General features: G+C 47.1%; 1 protein-coding gene across 1 annotated transcript in view; it reads left to right on the plus strand.

Annotated features, from left to right (window-relative positions):
* RHBDL3 (rhomboid like 3) overlaps positions 1 to 23,092 on the plus strand; it is a 156,081-nt gene that overhangs the window by 83,128 nt on the left and 49,861 nt on the right. Inside the window, exon 3 of the mRNA XM_030208407.1 lies at positions 9,115 to 9,273. Coding sequence (XP_030064267.1) covers positions 9,115 to 9,273 — 159 coding nt within the window. The remainder of the gene's footprint in view (positions 1 to 9,114; positions 9,274 to 23,092) is intronic.

Below are 23,092 nucleotides of genomic sequence, written 5' to 3' on the forward strand. Positions count from 1 at the left end.
TACTACTACTTATCATTTCTATAGCACTACTAGGCGTTCGCAGCGCTGTACACTTGAACATGAAGAGACCGTCTCTGCTCGATAGAGCTTACAATCTAATTAGGACAGACAAACAGGCCAAATAAGGGATAAGGACAAAGAGTAGCAAGATTCCAGAATCCCAAAGAGTTGCAAGATTCCATGCAGAATCCCAAAGAGTAGCAAGATTCTGGAATCCCGATGACTACTACTACTACTTATCATTTCTATAGTGCTACTAGACGTACGCAGCACTGTACATTGGACATGAAGAGACAGTCCCTGCTCGACAGAGCGTGCAATCTAATTAGGACAGACAAACAGGACAAATAAAAGATAAGGGAATTACTAAGGTGGGGATGATAAAATAAGGTTACTGAACACGTGAGTAAGGGTTAGGAGTTAAAAGCAGCATCAAAAGTATACCACAAAGATCAACAAAAGTGAACTCCTCTACATACATCCAGAATTATCTTATAATATCTGCTTGTTATACTACTATCATGTTTTTTTTTTTTTTTGAAAATATCTTTATTGTGTCTTTGGTGTACAATATTGTCAGAGAAAAGTACAACATAAAGTACATAAACATGTCCCTATAAGAGGACTTCCGCTGATACAACGACAAACATATTGATAACCAATACACAGGTATATCACAAGGAAGGCTGCATGACTGTGTCTTGTAAATTTGTAGAACACCTTAGACTTTTTTATGATTAAACTTCCCATCCCTCCCATCCCCCCCTCCCCCCCCCCTGTTGCCCACTGCTGTTAACCCGATACTTCTAAATCTCCTTGATTTCTGCTTGGAGATGTCTTTCACTCTCTTTTTCGTGTATTAGCTTAGAATCAATCAATTAGCCCTCAATTATTCTCTGCTGAGGGATCTATTAGCAAAGTTTCAGCCTCTGGAAATCTACCCCAAATCAATCGGTATTGCTGTAAACCTGTAGATGCCTGGGGTTGTATTGTCTTCAGTACCCAGCTAGCCATTTCTCTCATTAAACCCATCCACACATTGAGCAGGGGAGGGACATTGTCTATCCAAGACATCAGGATACACTTTTTGACCAGTATGGTGGCCACTATAATGAACTTACATTGGGCCTCATTCAGCCCTTGCTCTCTCAGGTTTATCGAACTACCCATGTATACAACTGAGTAGGACCATTCAAATTCCGCTTGTACCAGACGCTCTATGTGAGTAAGAGCACCCTGCCAGAGCTTATCCAGCTTGGGACATTCCATAAAAGAGTGCAGCAGAGTCCCCACATGCGCCCTACATCTCACACAGTGATCATCTGTCCACAGCCCCAATGCTTTCCCTTTTGCCCTGGAGATGTGAACCCTGTGCAAAATGCGAAATTGTATCTCCTGCAAAGCAGCATTAGGTGTAACTTTGCAAAGCTCTCCAAAGGTCGTCCCTAATTCTTCCTCGGTTACTGTGCCCCCAATTTCTTTACTCCACGTATTTGCTAATTGTGTCAGGTATGTAGTTTTTCTGTTGTCCCTGATAATCTTATGCCACATAGACAACTTGTTTAAGATAGGTGGCACCTGCATAAGCACTAAATCCAATTTACTAAAGGTGACCGGGCCCCCGTTCTTACGTTCTATTGACAATACATAGTCCCTGGCTTGCAAAAAAGCGTAAAACTGGGTATTAGGGAAGTTCCATGCACGCTTGAGCTGCTCGAAAGACGGGAAAGTCTGTTCACCCACCTGACGGAATTCCCCAATGTATCTACACCCCCTTGCTTTCCAAGATTGAAATACCGTGTTTCCAAGACCCGCTGGGAAGTCTGGGTTCCCCGTCAACGTGACAAAAGGACTCACTCCTCCCCTAGTGCCACCAAGCTCTTTCCACCATTTCCAGGCCCTCCGCAATGCAAGCAAGTATGGACTGATTTTTACCTTACCAAGACCACTAGTCTGAGCCTTGTCTATAAATACAAATGGATCTAGTGGAGCACACCAGCTCTCCCAAAAATCATCCGGGGAGAAAGTCGATCCCCCGGAATGTAACTCATGTATCCAGCGCATCAGTGCTGCCACGTTGTACGCTCTAAGGTCGGGGAGCCGGAGGCCCCCCTGTGTTTTATCTAGCACTAATTTAGCAAATGAGATCCTGGGTCTTTTCGCATGCCAAATGAATGAAGTAATTATGCTGCGATATTGGCCCTCTTCCCTTTTACAGATCCATAGTGGCACCATCTGCAGGGGATACAATATTTTCGGTAGCAGGACCATTTTTACTAGAGCCACTCGCCCCATAAAACTGACTGGAAGGTCTTTCCATTTGTTGCATAACTTTTTAATGGCTTCCAGCCTTTCCACTACATTTTTTTTGTACACCCAGTCTACCCTTGCACTTAAGTATACTCCCAGATATTTGATCCCTTCACTGGCCCAACCCAACGGAAAGTCTGACATCTGGACACATGCACAGGGATTACTAATTGGAAGTGCCTCCGACTTCCCAAAGTTAATGCACAAACCCGAAAATTGGCCAAACTGTTTAATAAGGTCCATCACTTGGAAGATGCCTGTGGATGCATCGTCCACCAGTAACAGCATGTCGTCGGCGAACATATTTATGCGGTATTCCCGACCTCCTACCTGAACCCCTTTCAAAGTCGGCTCTTGTCTGATTTTTGCCGCTAGTGGCTCGAGGGTGAGGATAAACAGAAGAGGCGACAAGGGGCACCCCTGTCTGGTGCCTCCCCCCAAGCGCACCACCGGAGTCAGCATATCATTTATTATAATTTGGGCAGTGGGATTGCTATATAATGCCTGAACCCACTCCAGGAACTCGCCTGTAATACCAAATTTGCGGAGTACCCAAAATAGGTATTCCCACACTACTTTGTCGAAAGCCTTTTCGGCATCTAGGCTTGCCATGATCTTGTCCCCTGCTATTTTCCTGCCCTCCAACAGAATGCGGCTGACCTTCAGTATGTTGGCTGAGGCGAATCTGCCCTTTACAAAGCCCACTTGGTCTTGGTGCACTAGATGTGGGACCACTGCGCCCAGACGCGCTGCTAAGACTGCCGCCAAGATCTTAATGTCCTGGTTCAGCAGGGATATAGGGCGGTAAGAACCTACAAGCTCCACATCTTTACCGGGTTTTGGTAGTACCGTGATATGTACATGGTTCAGAACAGTACCCATATCACCAGAGTCACGTACCTCCTCACACATAGCCACAAATGATGGGTCTAACTCACCCTGCAGAATTTTATAGAACTCTGTTCCCAGGCCATCAGGTCCAGGGGCCTTTGCCAATTTCAATTGTTTTATGACCTTCAGTACCTCCTGCCCCTCAATTGGTCTATTCAGACTAGCCACCTGAGTCTCAGCAAGGGATGGCAATCTCAGCCCTGCAAAAAAACTCTCACAACTGGTCTCTGAGAACGATCCCTTTGCATAGAGTGAGGAGTAAAATTGAACAAATTCTTGTTGAATCTCTGTCCTCCCCGTTTGAATTTTACCTTGTCTATCTTTAATTTTTCCTATGAAACTTTTCCCACTTCTTTGCCGCACCAGGGTTGCTAGCAGTTTCCCCGTTTTGTTGCCCCATCTGTGCATGCGGTATTTATATAGACGGATATCGTACAATGCTCTAGCATCTAGCGCTGTCTGTAATCTCTTTCTTGCTGCTGCGTATTCCAACCTTTTAACCTCTGAGGGCGCGAGGACGAGCTCTCTCCTTGCTCCCTGTACCTGGGCTATAAGTGTGTGAAGCTCCCCATCCCTTTTCCTATTGAGTGCAGCGGTATACGCCAATATCTTTCCGCGGATTACTGCCTTTGCCGCTTCCCAAAAGACTCTATTATTTACTGGTTGCTTTGAATTGTCTTCTACATATTCTTTCCACACCTGCTTTAGATATTTGCAGAAGGCCTGGTCCTGGTACAATGCCGGGTTCATTCGCCAACGGTTCATCTTTTCCCTTCCACCCCACCTCAGTTGGACCCATACTGGGGCATGATCAGATACGACCGCCTCGCCAATATCTGCTTTCTCAGTCAATCTCACTAAAGACTGACTTATCAGCACATAGTCAAGGCGTGCATGGACTCCGTGAGGGTGAGAAAAAAAAGTAAACTCTCTCTCTTCTAGGTGTAATAATCTCCAAATATCAATTACTCCCAATTCATTGATAAGGAAGTTCACCCCCCTCCCTTCATGGTCTTTGTTGACTATCTTGGCTGGTTTCCTGTCTATCGAGGGGTCACTGGTTATATTGAGGTCTCCCCCTAGTACAAATGGGTAGTTGTCAAAGGTGGTGAGCTTTGCAGCCAATAGGGTAAAGAACTTCTGTGAATATATATTAGGTGCATATATGCTACATATAGCTACTTTCTGTCCCTGCAAAAGGCCTGCTATGATTACGTACCGGCCCTCCGGATCTTGATATAATCTGTGCAGCTCAAAGGCCAAGTTCTTTTTCAAAAGGATTGCCACACCTCTCTGCCTATTATTGTAGGAGGCGTAGTATACTTCCCCCACCCAATCTCTACGTAATTTGATATGCTCAGCGTTCCCCAAGTGTGTTTCCTGCAATAAGGCGATGTCAGCTTGTTGTTTCCGTAATGTCTGTAAAATTTTAAAGCGCTTGACTGGTGAGTGGACTCCGTCCACATTTAGTGAAATCACTCTCAAACTAGCCATATAAAAGCAATCTCCATAGCCGAATGTTTTCAGTAAATATCATGAGATTCATACCAAGGGGGCCTCCCAGCCAAACCCCCCAGGAAGTTCTTGTACCAGCATACAGTATGTTAGTTAGCTTCTTCATTTGTGTAGTGAGCAACTTCTTCCCAGCTCCCTCCCCCCTTCTCTGCACTCCCTGCCCCCCTCCCATGGAAGGATACCTCCCCTTGCCTTCCAAGCTCTCCCGCCCATTCAACACATTCATTCTCCCCTCCACACACAACCAGTACTTCACGTCATTCATCCCCCTAACACTAACTCTCCCCGTTCCCTTGAGCTTACCCTCCCCCCCTACAAGTTAATCTCTTATAACCTTCTTTGAGCCTGTCCTGATTCTACTCCATGATGCCCTGCCTGTATCATGCGATACAATGTTAAACGTAATGCCTTTAAACTTAAGTCTCTTTACATAGACCATTTAGCAGGCCACCCACTAACGGAGCTTATAACATTTGGAACATGTTAACCATAGCATGTAAAACGTAAACATAACTGAACTCGTACAGATAATCAATTGCAAATTGCAAATTGAGGGGCTCACATTCTTTGCAGGCCATATCTGAGTGTAGAATACTTCAGGCACTACCACTTTTCTCGTCTCGTGCCCCACAGCTTAGGCAAAGTGAAATATAGTAAAAACTTTTAGGAGGCTCTCTTTGTTGCCAGACCGTGAAGGGTGTCAGCTCGTTGCTTAGCATGATCCTTCTCCTCCCATCTCCACGCGCATCCATCTCTAGCAGGCATCGTTTATTAGTCTGATCCATTAGCCTGCAAAAGTCCAACACATGTCGAGAGCCTCCTTCCCCTTGCTAAACTTGCTGTGGGGCTCTGCCCATTGTCAACTGACATTTGCCATCAGTGCTGCGGCCATATCTTCTGTGTCTCAGAATTTTTAAAATAAGAAAATTGGTAACTGTACACTGAAAAACATACTTTCAAAGCTGCATACGCTCCACATAGTTCTCCAAGTCTTTAGGTTCTGTGAAGAAAAGTACCTTGTTATCCTGCATGATACGAACTTTAGCGGGGAAAAGCAATGCAAACTTCACTCCTTTCTCATACAGCCTCTTGCAATGCTGTCCCATCTTTCGACGCTGTTCAGTTACTGCAGCAGAGTAATCTTGAAACAGTAAGATTTTATGCCCCTCGTATTCCAGGCCCCCTTTTCCTTTCCGGAATGCTAATAAAAGTTTTTCCTTATCAGCATAATTTAGGATTCTGGCAATAACCGTCCTAGGGCGTGCATTTCCCTCTTTCAGAGCACCGAGTCTGTGTACCCGCTCAACCTTCAATCCATTCTCAGGCTCCTTTAATCCCAGCTTTTCCGGTAACCATGTCTCCATGAAATGCCATAAATCTTTCTCCTTTACTGTTTCTGGGAGTCCCACTACTCTCACATTGTTTCTTCTGCTCCTATTCTCCAGATCGTCTAGTTGCTGCTCCATTTTCCCGCATTTCTGTTCAAGTGCCACCAACCTCGTGTCTGCTGCCTCTGCCCTGTCCTCCTGCCTGGATATTCTTTCCTCTGCTTGTTGCAGCCTCGCGCCCTGCCGCTCCACAGCCTCTCTGATTTGTTCCACTGATGTCTGAAACTTTGATAGTTTTTCTTCCAGAATTGCGGTAACTTGTTGAATCAAGTCTTTAAAGGCGTCTGCTGGCTGGCTGACCTCCCCCGCGGCCATGTTTATCGTCGCCATTTTGACGCGCGCTTCCACCTCGCGGGTCTTTTTAGGCCGCTGAGTCTTAGCGGGCATGCCCGTCTCTCGTCCTCGTAAAGCTGTTGATTAGGGCGCCGATGCGCTGCCCCGCTCTTCCGCTGTACGCGACTCCGTTTTTTGTAATTTAAAAGAGCTTTTTGCGGTTAAATTTGCAGATTTTCAGGGGCGTCGGGAGCGGAGCTAGATCGCGTGCGTCCGATCAGCCGCGTTGCATCATGGGACCCCCACTACTATCATGTTTTATCATTATAATGTTACCCAAGATCCTTCTGTAATACTAAATGTATATTTTCTTATATATTTCCACCATTCATGATGTATTGTAAGCCACATTGAGCCTGCAAAGAGGTGGGAAAATGTGGGATACAAATGCAATAAATAAATAAATAAAAAGGTGGGCTTTTAGCCTAGATTTGAAGACGGCCAGAGATGGAGCTTGACGTACTGGCTCAGGGAGTCTATTCCATGCATATGGTGCAGCAAGATAAAAGGAACGGAGTCTGGAGTTAGCAGTGGAGGAGAAGGGCGCAGATAAGAGAGATTTACCCAGTGTACGGAGTTCCTAGGGAGGAATATAGGGATAGATGAGAGTGGAGAGGTACTGAGGAGCTGCAGAGTGAATGCACTTATAGGTCAATAAGAGGAGTTTGAACAGTGTGCGGAAACGGATAGGGAGCCAATGAATTCCCCTTTAATGGACTGGATTCTATATATCACGTTTAAAAAAAAAAAGGCTCTAAAATGAAATATGCCTATGCGTATTCTATAAAATACGCCTAAATGTAGGTGTACTTTCTAGAATAAGCCTAAATTTCCATGCAGTTTATAGAATACACCAAACGCCTGTCTGCATGACAAATTTTAGTTGTGGGCAGTTGCACCAAGTAAAGCTTGGTGTAAATTTCAAAGCCTAAATTATGCGCAGACCGGGTGTATTCTATAACAACGCGCATAGATTTTAGAAACGCCCACGACCCGCCCATTCCGCACCCATAGCCAGGCTACCTTTTCAACTGTATGACTTAGAATTTAGGCGCATCACGTTACAGAATACGCTTAGTTCTGCACGTAAATTCTAATTAATGACAATTAGGGTCGGTAATTGCTTGTTAAAAGTGGCAATTATCAGTGCTGATTGGCTTGCTAACTAATTAAGCAGCCTGCGTAAATCCAGAATATGACTGGATTTGCGTGCACAACGTAGATTGCGCTATATAGAATCCAGGGGATAACGTGTGTAAACGTGAGGCACCAAGCTGACAGAATTACCCTTCCCATCTTTATTGGTGTCTTCTGAATCTGAGCTGTAGTTTTGTTTCCACTTTTTTCCCAACGCACTGATGAAGCAGAGCTCGCTGAAACATCCGATTCAGTAGTAGTCTAAAGGATTAAAAATGGGGAGAAATTCCAGGTTTTTACATTTGTGCTCATTAGCGTATTTATTTGCATTTTTGGTTGAGTTTCACGGGGGGAAGGGGAGGAGAAGGTTGAAGAATTGAGCAGAGAGGAATTGGGGTTGAAACAGAGAGGAAGTCTAGCATGAAATTAGTCTTGATGTCCGTTTGTAACAGGCGTACGGGGACTTCCTCGGTCCCTGTGCTTGGGTTAGATTTGCTTACTGAAGTATGAAGGCAGAGCCGAGGTGGACTGGGCTCGAGCTGACATAAGTACTGCAGTTGGACGTTCCCTGGCCTGGATGCTTTTCAGCTTAGCAGCCCTCAGGCTGTGGATTTTGGCAGCATAGAGAATTGGTAGCTTGCTGTTTTCATGCTGGCTCTGAGTGGAGTGGAACTGGTAGATGTGAATCGCTTGTTTACTCTTTCCAAAAATATTAGGAATAGGGGGCACGCAATAAAGCTAGTACTTCCCCCTTTACAGCTATATTTTGAATGTCTTCAATTAAATCTCTGTCCACTTCTTCTGTCTGTGAAGGAGGCCTGTATATCACACCACTGTATACCCTGGAGGAAAGGAGAAACAGGGGTGATATGATACAGACGTTCAAATGTTTAAAAGGTATTAATCCGCAAACGAACCTTTTCCGGAGATGGGAAGGCGGTAGAACGAGAGGGCATGAAATGAGATTGAAGGGGGGCAGACTCAAGAAAAATGTCAGGAAGTATTTTTTCACGGAGAGGGTGGTGGATGCTTGGAATGCCCTCCCGCGGGAGGTGGTGGAGATGAAAACGGTAACGGAATTCAAACATGCGTGGGATAAACATAAAGGAATCCTGTTTGGAAGGAAGGGATCCTCAGGAGCTTTGCCTAGAATGGATGGCAGAGCCGGTGGGTGGGAGGCGGGGCTAGTGCTGGGCAGACTTATACGGTCTGTGCCGGGGCTGGTGGGTGGGAGGCGGGGATAGTGCTGGGCAGACTTATATGGTCTGTGCCAGAGCCGGTGGTGGGAGGCGGGGCTGGTGGGTGGGAGGCGGGGATAGTACTGGGCGGACTTATACGGTCTGTGCCCTGAAAAAGACAGGTACAAATCAAGGTAAGGTATACACAAAAACTAGCACATATGAGTTTATCTTGTTGGGCAGACTGGATGGACCGTGCAGGTATTTTTCTGCCATCATCTACTATGTTACTATGTTACTATGTTACACTGTAAATGCATTTGTCTTGGTGTTTAATTCTTTCTTTTTTTTCTTTTTCTCAGTTTGACCCCGATAACACTGGTTACATCAGCACTGACAATTTTTGGAAACTGCTACACAGCCATGGTGCAGAGTTGGACCCGCACAAGCTGGAAGTTCTCTTTGCTTTGGCAGACAGCAACTCTGATGGGAAAATCTGCTATCAGGACTTTGTTAACCTGGTGAGTAGTCTGTCCGGAGAAGTGGAAACCAGAGCAAGCCCTTGAACAGTCCACTCCCGTATTCTGATTCAAAAATTGCCAATGGAGGGAGGAGTCAGGAGCTGGGAAGCAGGAGAGGCAGGATTCAAATTCAGCTTCTCCCACTGGTGCCTCCTTGTAGGTTTTGGGGAAGTCACTTCTGCTTCCATTGCCTCAGATACAAATCTAAAAGCTGATATACTGACCCATGGGATTTCCCTCAGATTAGTGGCCGCCTTCTCATGCAGTGTTACTACCATGGGCGTAGCCAGACTTTGGCGGGAGGGGAGTCCAGAGCCCGAGGTGAGGGGGCACATTTTAGCCCCCCCCCCCCAGTGCCGCCGACCCCCCCCCCCCCCCGCCATTGCCGACACCGCCGACACCACCACCAACTTTGCCCTCCCTGCTGACGACCCTCTCGACCCCCCCCCTCCCGCCGCCAACCCGCCGTCGCCTACCTTGGCTGGTGGGGGACCCCAACCCCCACCAGCCGAGGTCCTCTTCTTCCCGCGCAAGGCTTCCTTCTGTTTCTGACGTCCTGCACGGGGACAGGAGATCAGCAGAGCCACTGCTACTACTACTTATCATTTCTATAGCGCTACTAGATGTACGCAGAGCAGAGAGCAGTCCCTTGCTTGGAGGAGGTGGTTGCTCCACCTCGGGTTGTCAATTAAAGTATGTACGCTGCCGATTGAATGTCACATCATCTAGTTACAGCGTTGCTAGATTTAGACTTGCCTTGCTTAGGCAAAGCCTTTAAGGCAGAATTATTTGAACGAGCTCGATGCGTAATTGGACAATTATAAAATGGAGAGAAAATCAGATTTAATCTGGAGCTTTTATTTATTGAGTGTTAGATGAATGCTTTAAGAACTCTGGTAGAGATGACATTCTTGCATTAAGGAGCCCAATCAGGATACTTAAAGGAAAATTTAATCCTGGGAATTGGACATAAGAGCCTGTTATCATACGCACTCAAAGCAGCTGAAGAGATTGATCATCAGGGGTTAGATTCAGGACTCAAATACAAATCAACTTACGCGTCCAGTTTTTCCTACATAAGCACACAACTGTGGAACGCATTACCAAAAGCCTTGAAAACTACGAACGACCACCTAAGCTTCCGGAAAACACTAAAAACGAACCTGTTTAAAAAGGCAAACCCTACCGATCCAACATAAATGCCTGATCTCTGCAACACAACAGAACTAAAGAACGCAATGGACATAACACAACTCTTCCGTTGTATGATTCCCTAATGTGGCTGTGCCACATGAACTTGATCTTACCACAACATCACCCTGTATTTGTTCACACCGGAGCCTGCAAAGGCCTCTCCGGTACTATGTAAGCCACATTGAGCCTACAAATAGATGGGAAATCGTGGGACATAAATGTAACATCAAACATATAAACGGCGAGTGACCGACTCACTCGCAAATGCGCAGTAGAGACTTCCCTCTCTGTCCCGCCCCCGCGTCAATACGTGATGACGACGGCGGGACAGAGAGGGAAACTGCGCCGCCGAGGTTGATACCGCCCCCCCCCCCACCCACCCACCCGAGGTCGCCGCTACCGTTACCCCCCCCCCCACACACACCCACACCCGGCCCGGGCCCTCTCTCCGCTACTAAACTTACACATCCATTCGCCGGAACGCAGCACGCACATCAGCTGAGCTGCCGTCGGCCTTCCTTCCCTGCCTGTGTCCCGCCCTCGCTGACGTTACGTCACAGGAGGGCGGGACACAGGCAGAGAAGGAAGGGCCGACGGCAGCTCAGCTGATGTGCGTGCTGCGTTCCGGCGAATGGATGTGTAAGTTTAGTAGCGGAGAGAGAGAGGGCCCGGGCCGGGTGGAGGGATGGCGGCGGCGGCGACGACTCCGGGGGGGGGGGGAACGGTAGCGGTGGCGACCTCAGGGGGGGGAGGGGGAAGGAAGGAAGGAAGGAAAACCCCAATACCAGCCCGTTTTTACGGGCTCAACGGCTAGTAATAAATAAATAAATAAATGTCGCCCATTGTAGAATACTACTGAGTGACGATTCTGGCGCCCACTTTTAGGTTACTTAATCAAGTATGGGATTGAAACAATAAACCTGGTGTTGGATATCATTCGATTCTTAATGTCACCAGTATCGAAATTTTCTAATATTTTTATATAAATTTTTATGCTGTGCTCAGTCACACTGTCGTGCCCATTATACCAAAACTAACTCTGGATAGGGTTCACAATTACCAAACGTCATCGCACATGTCCTCCCTGATCCATCCATGGACCTTCCACAGCCACACCCCTTTTTGGGTTGTGCGCTCTGGGATTATCTCGTATTGGTTTCAAAAGATTTGAGTAACGCGAAGGGTCTGACCCATCTTCATGTTCAGCAGAAGAGTTAAAGGAGTAACTCACAATTTCTTTACTTACAATTTAGAGCTTATTCCTAGGTCTCTTTCATTCTTTCTTGTTTTTTTTCTTTTTAAGAAATGAAAGGTGTACATCTTTTGTTTTCTTTATTTTGGCTGTACCATCTTCTTTTAACAGTCTTCTTTCACAGATCTCTTGTTCATACATTTTTTTTTTGTTCCACTAGCACTATTCCACTAGCAACATTCCATGTAGAAGTCAGCCCTTGCAGATCACCAATGTGGCCGCGCAGGCTTCTGCTTCTGTGAGTCTGACGTCCTGCACGTACGTGCAGGACGTCAGATTCACAGAAACAGAAGCCTGCACAGCCGTCTACATGGAATGTTGCTAGTGGAATAGCAACATTCCATGTAGAATCTCCAACAGTAGCAACATTCCATGTAGAATCTCCAATAGTATCTATTTTATTTTTGTTACATTTGTACTCCGCGCTTTCCCACTCATGGCAGGCTCAATGCGGCTTACATGGGGCAATGGAGGGTTAAGTGACTTGCCCAGAGTCACAAGGAGCTGCCCGTGCCTGAAGTGGGAATTGAACTCAGTTCCTCAGTTCCCCAGGACCAAAGTCCACCACCCTAACCACTAGGCCACTCCTCCACATTCCTAACGGTGGAAGCAATTAAGTAGAGAAACTTTCAAACGCTAAACATTTCTCCTCTGAAATGAAGTATAAATCTAAATGAAATTGTGAAATCTAATGGGTTTTTTTTAAACTTGCACATGAGTTAACATTTTACCTTTTTTGTGTACTAGGAATTGTGCTGTAATCAGCTTTATCTCCCTCGTTCTGTAATCTTGTGCGCAAAATTGCATGCACTGGTTATAGACTACTGATGGAGACACGTAATGTGATTGCCTAACAAACCAATAATCAGATTTAACTGGCACAACTTGCTCCTAATTTCCAGTTAAGCGTGTGGCGTTAATGTACAGGAGGTGAGGGAAGATGGTAGAACTAGAGGGCATGAAATGAGATTGAAGGGGGGGCAGACTCAAGAAAAATGTTAGGAAGTATATTTTCACGGAGAGAGTGGTGGTGGATACTTGGAATGCCCTCCCACGGGAGGTGGTGGAAATGAAAACGGTAACGGAAATTCAAACGTGCGTGGGATAAACATAAAGGAATCCTGTTCGGAAGAAATGGATCCTCAGAAGCTTAGCCGAGATTGGGTGGCAGAGCCGGTGGGGGGAGGCGGGGATGGTGGTTGGGAGGCGGGGCTAGTGCTGGGCAGGGTCTGTGCCCTGAAAATGGCAGATACAAATCAAGGTAAGGTATACACAAAAAGTAGCACATATGAGTTTATATGCAGACTGGATGGACCGTGCAGGTCTTTTTTTTTTTGCCGTCATCTACTATGTGAGCCTCTTTCAAATGAAGGAAAAATCTGGAATGAGAGGGCATAGGATTAAGTTAAGAGGTGTTAGGCTCAGGAGTAATCTAAGGAAATATTTTTTCACAGAAGGGGTGGTGGATGCGTGGAATCACCCCCCGTGGAGGTGGTGCAGACGAGGACTGTGTCTGAACTTAAAGCATGGGACACATACGTGGGATCTCTTAGGGAAAGGAGGAGATAGTGGTTGCTGAGGATGGGCCGACTGGATGGGCCATTTGTCTCTTATCTGCCGTCATTTTTCTCTGTTTCTAATTACACTTGAGCACTATCATTGTAGAAAAGCACATAAGCATTGTTATGCGCTTAACAATATATAGCGCACAAGTGTGAGAGGGGCAGGGGCATGAGCGGAGAAATGGCGTGTCGAGCAGTTACACACTAAGGGCTGGATTCATTAAATGGAGCTGAGAAATCAGAGCTCAGCGCTAGTCTATAAAGGTCACTCCGGGATGAGCGCACTTAATAGAATAGCGGCTAGTGTTCTAAGTAATATTATTATTTTTTATCATATTCTGATTATTTTTATTTTTATTATTTGTATTTATACAATATATCTTTTATGTACTGTTTATATGTATGAAATACACGATTTTATAATTGGATGTTGTTATGTTTGTAATTTTGGATTTTGCATGTATTCCAGACCCCTGAGGCAGGCGCTATAGAGCGCCGAAACACGGCCCATGTTGGGTCACTTTTAATAAAGACAGTATCATCGTTCCAGTTCTGGAGGCCCTTTTGTGCTTTTTTTTTCTTTTGCTGCTCTAAATCCTGGTGCATAAGGTGGGCGTGGATTCCCGGAATTCTATAACACCGCACATCTTTTGGGGGGCAGCCTTGACCCATCCATGCCCCTCCCATGACCACACCCTTTTTTGATTTGTACGCTATAAGATGTGGGCGCCCAGGCTTCTAGAATAGCACGCAGCCAAATGTGCGTGCAGCCCCTAATTGGTGCCAATTAATATCGATAATCAATTAACATCCAGTTATTGGTGTTAATTATCCCATTACTCTTATTAGGTTGTGTGCAGATATTTTGGCGCACTTTGTAAAATCTGGGGGTTTGCCTTTAGGTGTGCGCATCTACGCCTGTCATAGCGCTCGCAGCTAAAGTTACACGCGTAACTGGACTCACTCTAGTATTCTATAATGCCAAATAAATGCTTAATTGCTCTGATAGAATTTGTGCTTAACGTACCTGTACAGAATTACTCCCTATAAGTTTAGGGAAATGTTTGATTCTCAAGTACAGTGGGTGGCAGATTGTTTAACGTAAGAACATAAGCGTTGCCATACTGGGACAGACCGAAGGTTCATCAAGCCAGGGCCGCTGAGGGGGGGGGGGGGGCAGGAGGGGCAAAATTCTTCGGGCCTGGCCTCCGGGGGTGGGGCACGGCACTGGCAAACATCTTCCTGCCTGCCTGCTTGCTTTGAGTCTGTCTCTCTCCTGCTGTCCCTGTGTGCCGGGTCCTGGATGATTGTATTAACATGATAATCCAGACCCGGGTTATTGCGTTAATGCAGTCGTCCAGTGGGTTTTCCCCAAGTATATCTTAATAATGTTGTGGCTGTTTGATTTAATTACTTTGCCTTTTGAAACCTGAGCTCAAGGTGGGTTGCATTTACTGGTGCAGTCAAGAGGTCTCTGCCCAGGAAGGCTAATAACCTAAATTGTACACCAGTTTGTGTCTGTGTGGTCAAGGCATTAGCCAGAAACTTTCTACAAGAGCACAAATTTTATTGTGCCCATCTCCTGAACTGGGTGAGAAGCAGATCAGATGTGTGCAATCTTAACTGAGGGACTAGGGAGGAAGGGCCTGTGGCTCCGTAATATGATGAGTTAGGGGTAGAGCCACCGAGAGACTAGGCTGGGCCCGGGGCAAGCCCCCCCCCCCCCTGCCCTGCCTCCTCCCCCCCCCCCCCCCCCCGCCGCTGCCACCCCCGTCGCTCCCCCCGCCGCTGCAATCCGCGGTCTCACCTGCCTGCCTCCTCGGCTCCAGGCCCCCTTCATTCATAGTGGCAGTCGCAGATCGCGTCTCTTCTGGCCTTCACTCCCTGTGTCCCGCCCCTCGTCTGATGTAACTTCCGGTTTCCACGAGGGCAGGACACAGGGAGGGAAAGCCAGAAGAGAGGCGATCAGCGACTGCCGCTTTGAATGAAGGGGGCCCGGAGCCGTGGAGGCAGGCAGGTGAGACCGGGGGGACTGCAGCGCCGGCGACCTGACCCCGGCGCCAGGCCCCCCTTGGAGGCCCGGGCCCAGGGAATTTTGCCCCCCCCCCCCCCCTCTCGGCGGCCCTGAGTAGGTGCCTTTTGAAACTTCACTGGTTTCATGAAAACCAGTGAAGTTTCAAAAGGCACTTACCATCTTTTTAACACTTGGAGAAAGGGGGCTTAAGTGCAGGTATCTTCTGAAAAGCTTGTAATCAGCCCTTCACACCTGCCTCTGATAAACTGGTTAAGGGATGTGCAGACCTGTAATAATTGCAGGGTCTTTCCACCTTCCACAAACGAACGAACGTGCCAGATGCAGTGAATGAATAATGTAAGCCATGGCCCAGACTGTTTGCTTTTATTTATCTGCTTTAGTTGTAAAACTGTTTTTTTTTTTAAATGTTTATCTGCATTTGTCTCCAAGAGTGAGTTCCACAGTGAAAGTCTGTTTCCTGCAGCTTTTTGCCAAAAACACAACACAGGACAATGTGTCTCCTGGCTATACCTTAAAAGGGATTTGGAGCTTTTCAGAGAGGCAAACTTTTTATATGAGAAGGTGTCAGCAATAGAAACCATATGCTGTTAAGTTGGAGAGTTAAAAATGATGACACCTCACTGCCTTGCAATGGAGTGGAGGAGTGGCTTAATGGTTAGAGCACTGCTCTTGATATCTTGAGATGACTGGCTCAAATCCCACTGCTGCTCCTTGTGATCTTGGGTGAGTCACTTAACCTAATTCTCCATTGCCTCTAGGGCGGGGGCATAGCCAGACCTCGAGGTGGGAGGGAGCCAGAGCCTGAGATGGAGGGGCACATATTGGTCTGCTGCCCTGCCGCTCCCCACCCACTGCCACAGCAAATACCTTGGCTGATGTGGGTCCCCAACGCCTGCCGGCTGGTGTTGTCCAGTGCCAGTCTCCTACGCTGCCTTCCCTGCTCTGTCTTCCCCTCACATCTGGCGTGCTCCTTTTAGTGAAACAGAGCAGGGCAGGCAATGCAGCGGCACCAGAGACCGGCACTGGACAACACTTCAACTGGCAAGGATTGGGGATCCCTTGCCAGCAAAACCAGGGGCACAGAGGAAATGTGGCCCCACATAGCTACGCCACTGCTCTAGGGACAGAGATATACCCAGTGTACCTGAAATTGTTCATGGGGAAGCACCGGCCTACATGTCAGATCTTATAGACTTGCCTACTAGGAACGCAAAAAGATCAGCACGCTCATTCCTCAATCTCCACTACCCCAACTGTAAAGAACTAAAATATAAATCCACATACGCAACCAGTTTCTCCTACATTTGCACGCAACTATGGAACGCATTACCGAAGGCCATAAAAACAACGCAAGATTTAACTATCTTCCGAAGGCTACTGAAAACTGATCTATTCAAGAAGGCAGACCAATAACTTTCATCCTCAAAACTAAATAATGAGACTACACATGAACTAGAAAAATCGAACTCTTATCACTTGACTGACTAACCTCTTTCACTTTAAACCTTATGTTGAATATGGTTTCTCTACAGTCGATGACCTAATGTATGTTACAATCCTATCTATCACGCAGGAATCAACATGCAATACCATAACATATTCTTCTTTACCATGTACGTATGCACCTTAATGCAACGACTTTTGAACTCTGTTACCCGGAAATGGCAACCGCCATTACGGCAAATGTAAGCCACAAATCGGTGGGAAAATGTGGGATACAAATGCTACTACTGAAAAGGTGTGAGCAAAATGTTAATAAACAAAATAATACTGTATAGCCTCTTGGAGGCCACAGCAATTAATCAGTGGGGAAAGTTCTGAAATGTTCTGCATTTCCAGAAGGAATAGGACTGAAGTTCACAGAGTCCTGGCTTAGCTTAGTCTCTTCCATTTAGCTTATAATAGAATTGCAAGGCTCATCGTGACATGAAATTTCTGTTTCCCATCTCAGATTCTTTTCTCTCCTCTAGTGAAGCCAGCTGGAGGGAGCCTGTGTATCCTACTTCCTGGCCACTGCCCTTAGTCAGGATGGAACCCAGAAAGATACTCTACTGCGTCACCCAGGAACTTTGCGCAGGGGGGGCGTTGAGAATGCAAAGCAGCAGATTTCATTACCTGTGCTGTGGAAAATGCTTAAGGAACAGTGCGCCAGTCTCCACAGGCCACACCTTTTTACCAGTACTGGTCTATGGCCGATTCAACTTACAAATTGTGTTTAATCCAATTAGGGTAACCATATGTCCGGATTTACCCGGACATGTCTTCTTTTTGAGGACACGGCTGGGCAACCGGGCAGGGTTTGCCAGCCTGCCCATTTGTCCGGATTTGCGGACTAACGGGCAGGCTGGCGGGCGGGCCTGGTGGTGTCCTATCCTCCCCTCCCCTTGCCTTACTGTACTGCCCTGGTGGTCTAGTGACCTCTTCAGGGCAGGAAAGAGCCCCTTCTTTCCTGGCCGGAGTGACTGCAGACTGTCTCTTACTGCCTCCGGTCCCGACGCCGATTCAAAATGGCCGCCGAGAGTTGACGCGACGGCCTCGTGAGACTTCTGCAGAAGTCTTGCAAGGTCACTCTCGGCAGCCATTTTGAATCGGTGGCGATACGGGAGAGAGCAAGACAGTCTGCAGCCAATCCGGGCAGGAAAGAGGTCACTAGACCACTAGGGCAGTACAGTAAGGTTAAGGGTAGGGGAGGATAGGGGGTGTGACAGGGGTGGGGCAGTATGTGGCAGGGGGTAGGGTAGGGACGTGACAGGGGGTGGGGCATGTGTCCTCTTTTTCGGGGGAAAAAATATGGCAACCCTAATTCCAATACCAGTGGAGTGCTCTCAGAAAGCAAAGGCAATGAAGAAACACATACAAAACAAGTATACAAACTTTATTCCTTACACCCAGAAGTATTAGAAGCAAAATAGCTTTCAGAATTCCAAAATTAAAAAAAATATCCATTCTTCCACAACTCCTTATCCGATACTGATGCCAAAACAACATGGACGGCTAGTCTAGCGTTGCTCGTCCCAGTCCTGACCCATGAACTTTGGCAGTGGTTGGTGTCCGTTCTCCCTCATCTCTCTTGGTTTCTGTTCTTGGGAGCCATGTTTTCGTTCCGTTTTAACATCACATCCACAGCCTCACATGACCTGGCTACATTTCTGTGTTTTTGATAACTTCTTTACTTCCTGTTGTGTGGAGGAGTGGCCTAGTGGTTAGGGTGGTGGACTTTGGTCCTGAGGAACTGAGTTCCATTCCCACTTCAGGCAAGTCACTTAACCCTCCATTGCCCCATGTAAGCTGCATTGAGCCTGCCATGAGTGGGAAAGCGCGGGGTACAAATGTAATAAAAAAATGTGTATATATATATAACAACTGCCTAAAGTGGTGGTTGTATTTTGTTATAAAAAGTTTTTTTTCCCCATAACTAGGTGAAGGCTGCTACAGTTGGCTAAGTTAAGGTACCTTTCAGCTGTGCTGATACTTTGGCACTTGGTCCTACCCTAAAACTCACCTTAACCCTTTCATGTCCTTGTTGCCATATGGCAACTGAAATACTTTAAGCATAAAAATATGGCACACAACGGTTAAATGACCAAAATTTTCCATTTAAGAGGCACAAACTTTTTTTTTTTTTCAATAGCGCCACTGCTGACCACATAAATGCTTTTAAACCTCAACCTGACGATATTTAAAACAAACCAAACAGGCTGTTTTTTCTGAAACTTGGTCAGGTTGAGTCCCGTTTCCATTAAAGTTGACATTTGGATAAACTCTTGCTCTGTTTGTCCTTCCTTGGATCGCTGCCGCTGTTTGGTTGTCAGTTGTCCTGTTCAGAAGGAATGGATCCAAAGGACCTTAGCCGAGATTGGGTGGCAGAGCCGGTGGCGGGAGGCGGGGATAGTGCTGGGCAAACTTATACGGTCTGTGCCAGAGCTGGTGGTGGGAGGCGGGGCTGGTGGTTGGTAGGCGGGGATAGTGCTGGGCAGACTTATACGGTCTGTGCCAGAGACGGTGGTGGGAGGCGGGGCTGGTGGTTGGTAGGCGGGGATAGCGCTGGGCAGACTTATACGGTCTGTGCCCTGAAAATGACAGATACAAATCAAGGGGCTGGTGGTTGGGAGGCGAGGATAGTGATGGGCAGACTTATACGGTCTGTGCCAGAGCTGGTGGTGGGAGGCAGGGCTGGTGGTTGGGAGGCGGGGCTAGTGCTGGGCAGATTTATACGGTCTGTGCCCTGAAAAGGACAGGTACAAATCAAGGTAAGGTATACACAAAAAGTAGCACATATGAGTTTATCTTGTTGGGCAGACTGGATGGACCATGCAGGTCTTTTTCTGCCGTCATTTACTATGTTACTATGTTCTGCTTCTGCAGTAGACTATCTCCTGTTTGTTTCTGCTTAATACTATTTTTGCCTGCATAAAGGTACCAAAGGGTTAAGTCATCGTTCTTTCCTTTTGTAGGAATGCTTGCTTGTTAGGTTCCATCTGCACATTATGGGCTTTTATTTTCGGACGCGCATATCGAATGCGTGCCAACTGGCATTTGACGCGTGTAGGTCATTACCGCCCGGTTACTGCATGAGTATTTACTGCTAGGTCAGTGGCTGGCGGTAAGGTCTCAGACCCAAAATGGACGCGCGACAATTTTGATTTTGTCGCATGTCCATTTTCGGCAAAAGTTTAAAAAAGGCATTTTTTTTTGTAGGCGCACTGAAAAATTGATCTGTGCGTACCCAAAACACGCGCCTACACTACAGCAGGACAGTTTTCAGTGCACCTTAGTAAAAGGGACCCCTTAGTCTTTTAGTGGCAATTTTCAGTCCACTAAGTAGCTGCATAAAGTTAGGACAGCAAAAAGGCTGGGTTAACTTTATGCACTAAAGTTAAACCAGGCGCTGGTCTGACTATCAGCCAGTGCCCGGTTAACTTCTGGATGACCCCCGATACCAGCATATTCAATTCTGGGAGCTGTTTGCCCTGGCATTGAATATCCGGAGTCAGTTCATCCCGCAGCTGTGAGCGGGTGTGAGGCCACATATCGTCACAGGATGAATATCAGGCCTGTAGGTAATACTTGCAGCTATACCAGGGCCGCCGAGGGGGGGGGGGGGGCAAAATTCGCCGGGCCCGGGCCTCCAAGGGGAGCCCGGCGCCGGGGTCAGGCCGCCGGCGCTGCGGTCCGCGGTCTCACCTGCCTGCCTCCTCGGCTCTGGGCCCCATTCATTCAAAGCGGCAGTCGCAGATCGCATCTCTTCTGGCCTTCCCCCCCCGTGTCCTGCCCTCGCGGAAACCGGAAGTTACATCAGACGAGGGCGAGACACAGGGAAGAAAGGCCAGAAGAGACGCGATCTGCGACTGCCGCTTTGAATGAAGGGGGCCCGGAGCCGAGGAGGCAGGCAGATGAGACCGTGGACTGCAGCGGCGGGGGGAGTGGCAGGGGGCGGAGGTGGGGCGGCCCTGCCCCGGCCTAGTCTCTGTGCGGCCCTGAGCTATACCATCATGTGACTTGTCTGGTTTTGAAACAGAAAATTCAAGGTCCAAACAGCACCTTATTCTTGAGATTAAACCAGGACATGCAGTCCTCTGCCCTCAAAGACCCTGCCAACAGCCCTGCAGCTTCTGTGCCCAAGTGGCGAAGCACAGGTTAAATGGTGTGTTTGGAGAATTCTGACAAACGTCTTAGTCCATGTTGATGTTGGAGAAGGGGGAAGGGAACAGAGTGATTTTTGCCATATGGTAAAGACTCATAACGCAAGAAATAATGAGAGTCTGGAAATCCCAGCCTGGTAGATTGCTCAGCGCTGTTTATCTAGAGTGCCTGGAGAAGTCATCTTATGATACAGAATAAAAATCCATCTGTCTCCTGTTAGTGAGAGAGCTGACGGCATGCATTTTAATCCCTTCGTGTATTACACTCTCTAACCAAATCACTAATGTCACATCTCTATAAAACAGTGAGTAGTGAGATAATGAAACGGAGCAAAACGATTTCAGCAAATATGCAAACAAACCATGGCTTTAGGAATCCTCTTACAGCTCTTAGAAGCAGTGTCTTTCTCTCGCTTTGTGGCAAATGGCCATTCAGCCCTTGCACCCTCTAATCCTGCACAGCTGCTGTCTGTGCCCCTCCCCTCATTCCCACCATTGACTCCTCTACTTACTCAAATATTTTGAAGCTGGGTATGGCGGAAAAAGCGCCCTTCGTTGTCTGAAGTCTTTCTCTGTGGCCAGACAGGCATGGCGCCTTCAGTTGGGCTGATCACCTCGAGATAATCTTCAGTTGAGCGGCCTGGGAGAGAAGGAACATAATGTTTATATCTTCTCTATACTTTGGCCATAACCTTCTGCCCTCAGTCCAAGACAAAGGTTTTTGGTAGTCTGAGGAGTGGATGGGAAAGAAGAAGGGCCAATGGGAAGGAGCACTACGGGTGGGGTATTTGTTTCAGCCCTTGGAGGTAGAGGGTTGGTTTCTTCTGGGTTTAGAAGAGGTTGGGATGGGAGAGAGGAGCAATGGGCAAAAGGTTCGTTTTCTGGGTGTTGGGAAGGGGCAAAGTCTTCTGAAGCTTGTACTTGAGGGGTGGGAGTGGGGAGGGGGAAGGGGGTTGAGAACCTGCCACCTTGCCTGACTGGTTTAAATATTCTTTAGAGAACAGATAGTGGAAAAATGCCTCCCATCAAACTGACAGTTACAGATGTTTGTATACAGATGTTTGCATAGCTGAGTGTAAGTCTTTAAATACCATGTGCAGGCCGTAATATGATTTGCTAATGAGAATCAAATGACTCCCTTTACGTATGCTCTATGACAGCATCACATTGAAAGTAGCCATTCATCTGAGTGGTATAATTCAACACCATGCATGTGCAAAAGAACATGCCACCCAATATTCAAAGCGATTTAACCGGGCAGGAGAGGCTTGTGACCATTTAAGTGGTGATATTCTGTGGTACACAACTGGACATTACTACTGAAGGTCACCACAGACTGCCCTGCACTGTCTGGTTAGTGCCAGGCCAGTTTGTGGGAGGAGCAGGGATTTAAATGATTAGTTGACCCTGAGTGGGAGGGAAGGGAAGGGGGATTCAAAGGGCTGAGGGTACTGACCTGCATCCTTTATGCGGGTTCAGGTTGAATGTTGGCCAGGATCCCATAAGATCCAGCAGCCAACACATCTTTAATTAGTCCTGGATATTCAATGCTGATGCCTGAACATGAAATAACTAGGGCTAATTCTGCCTACAGTAGTCAGTGTTAAAAATGAAAAAACGCTGACTGCTGCGGGCTGAATATCAGCCAGATTATTTTCTTGGTCGTTCAGGGGTAGGGTTTTTTGTGCATGCTCAGTGACACATTGAAACTGTCCATAGTCTTCTGCTCTGATGACCTCTTTAAAACAAATCTCTAATTCGTTGCCGGAGAACGTGGTGAAGGCGGTTAGCTTAGCAGAGTTTAAAAAGGGGTTAGACAGTTTCCTAAAGGACAAGTCCATAAACCACTACTAAATGGACTTGGGAAAAATCCACAATTCCGGGAATAACATGTCTAGAATGTTTGTACGTTTGGGAAGCTTGCCAGGTGCCCTTGGCCTGGATTGGCCGCTGTCGTGGACAGGATGCTGGGCTCGATGGACCCTTGGTCTTTTCCCAGTGTGGCATTACTTATGTACTTATGTCCTCTACTTGGCTCACTTTTATTACATAGAGCAGTGATTTAACCTATTGTGATGACATAGTGGCTCATTCCACCAATAAGAGCCAACCTCATTAGTGATGTCACAATGGC

Source organism: Microcaecilia unicolor, chromosome 6 (assembly GCF_901765095.1).
Source record: "Microcaecilia unicolor chromosome 6, aMicUni1.1, whole genome shotgun sequence".
NCBI classification, from domain to species: Eukaryota; Metazoa; Chordata; class Amphibia; order Gymnophiona; family Siphonopidae; genus Microcaecilia; species Microcaecilia unicolor.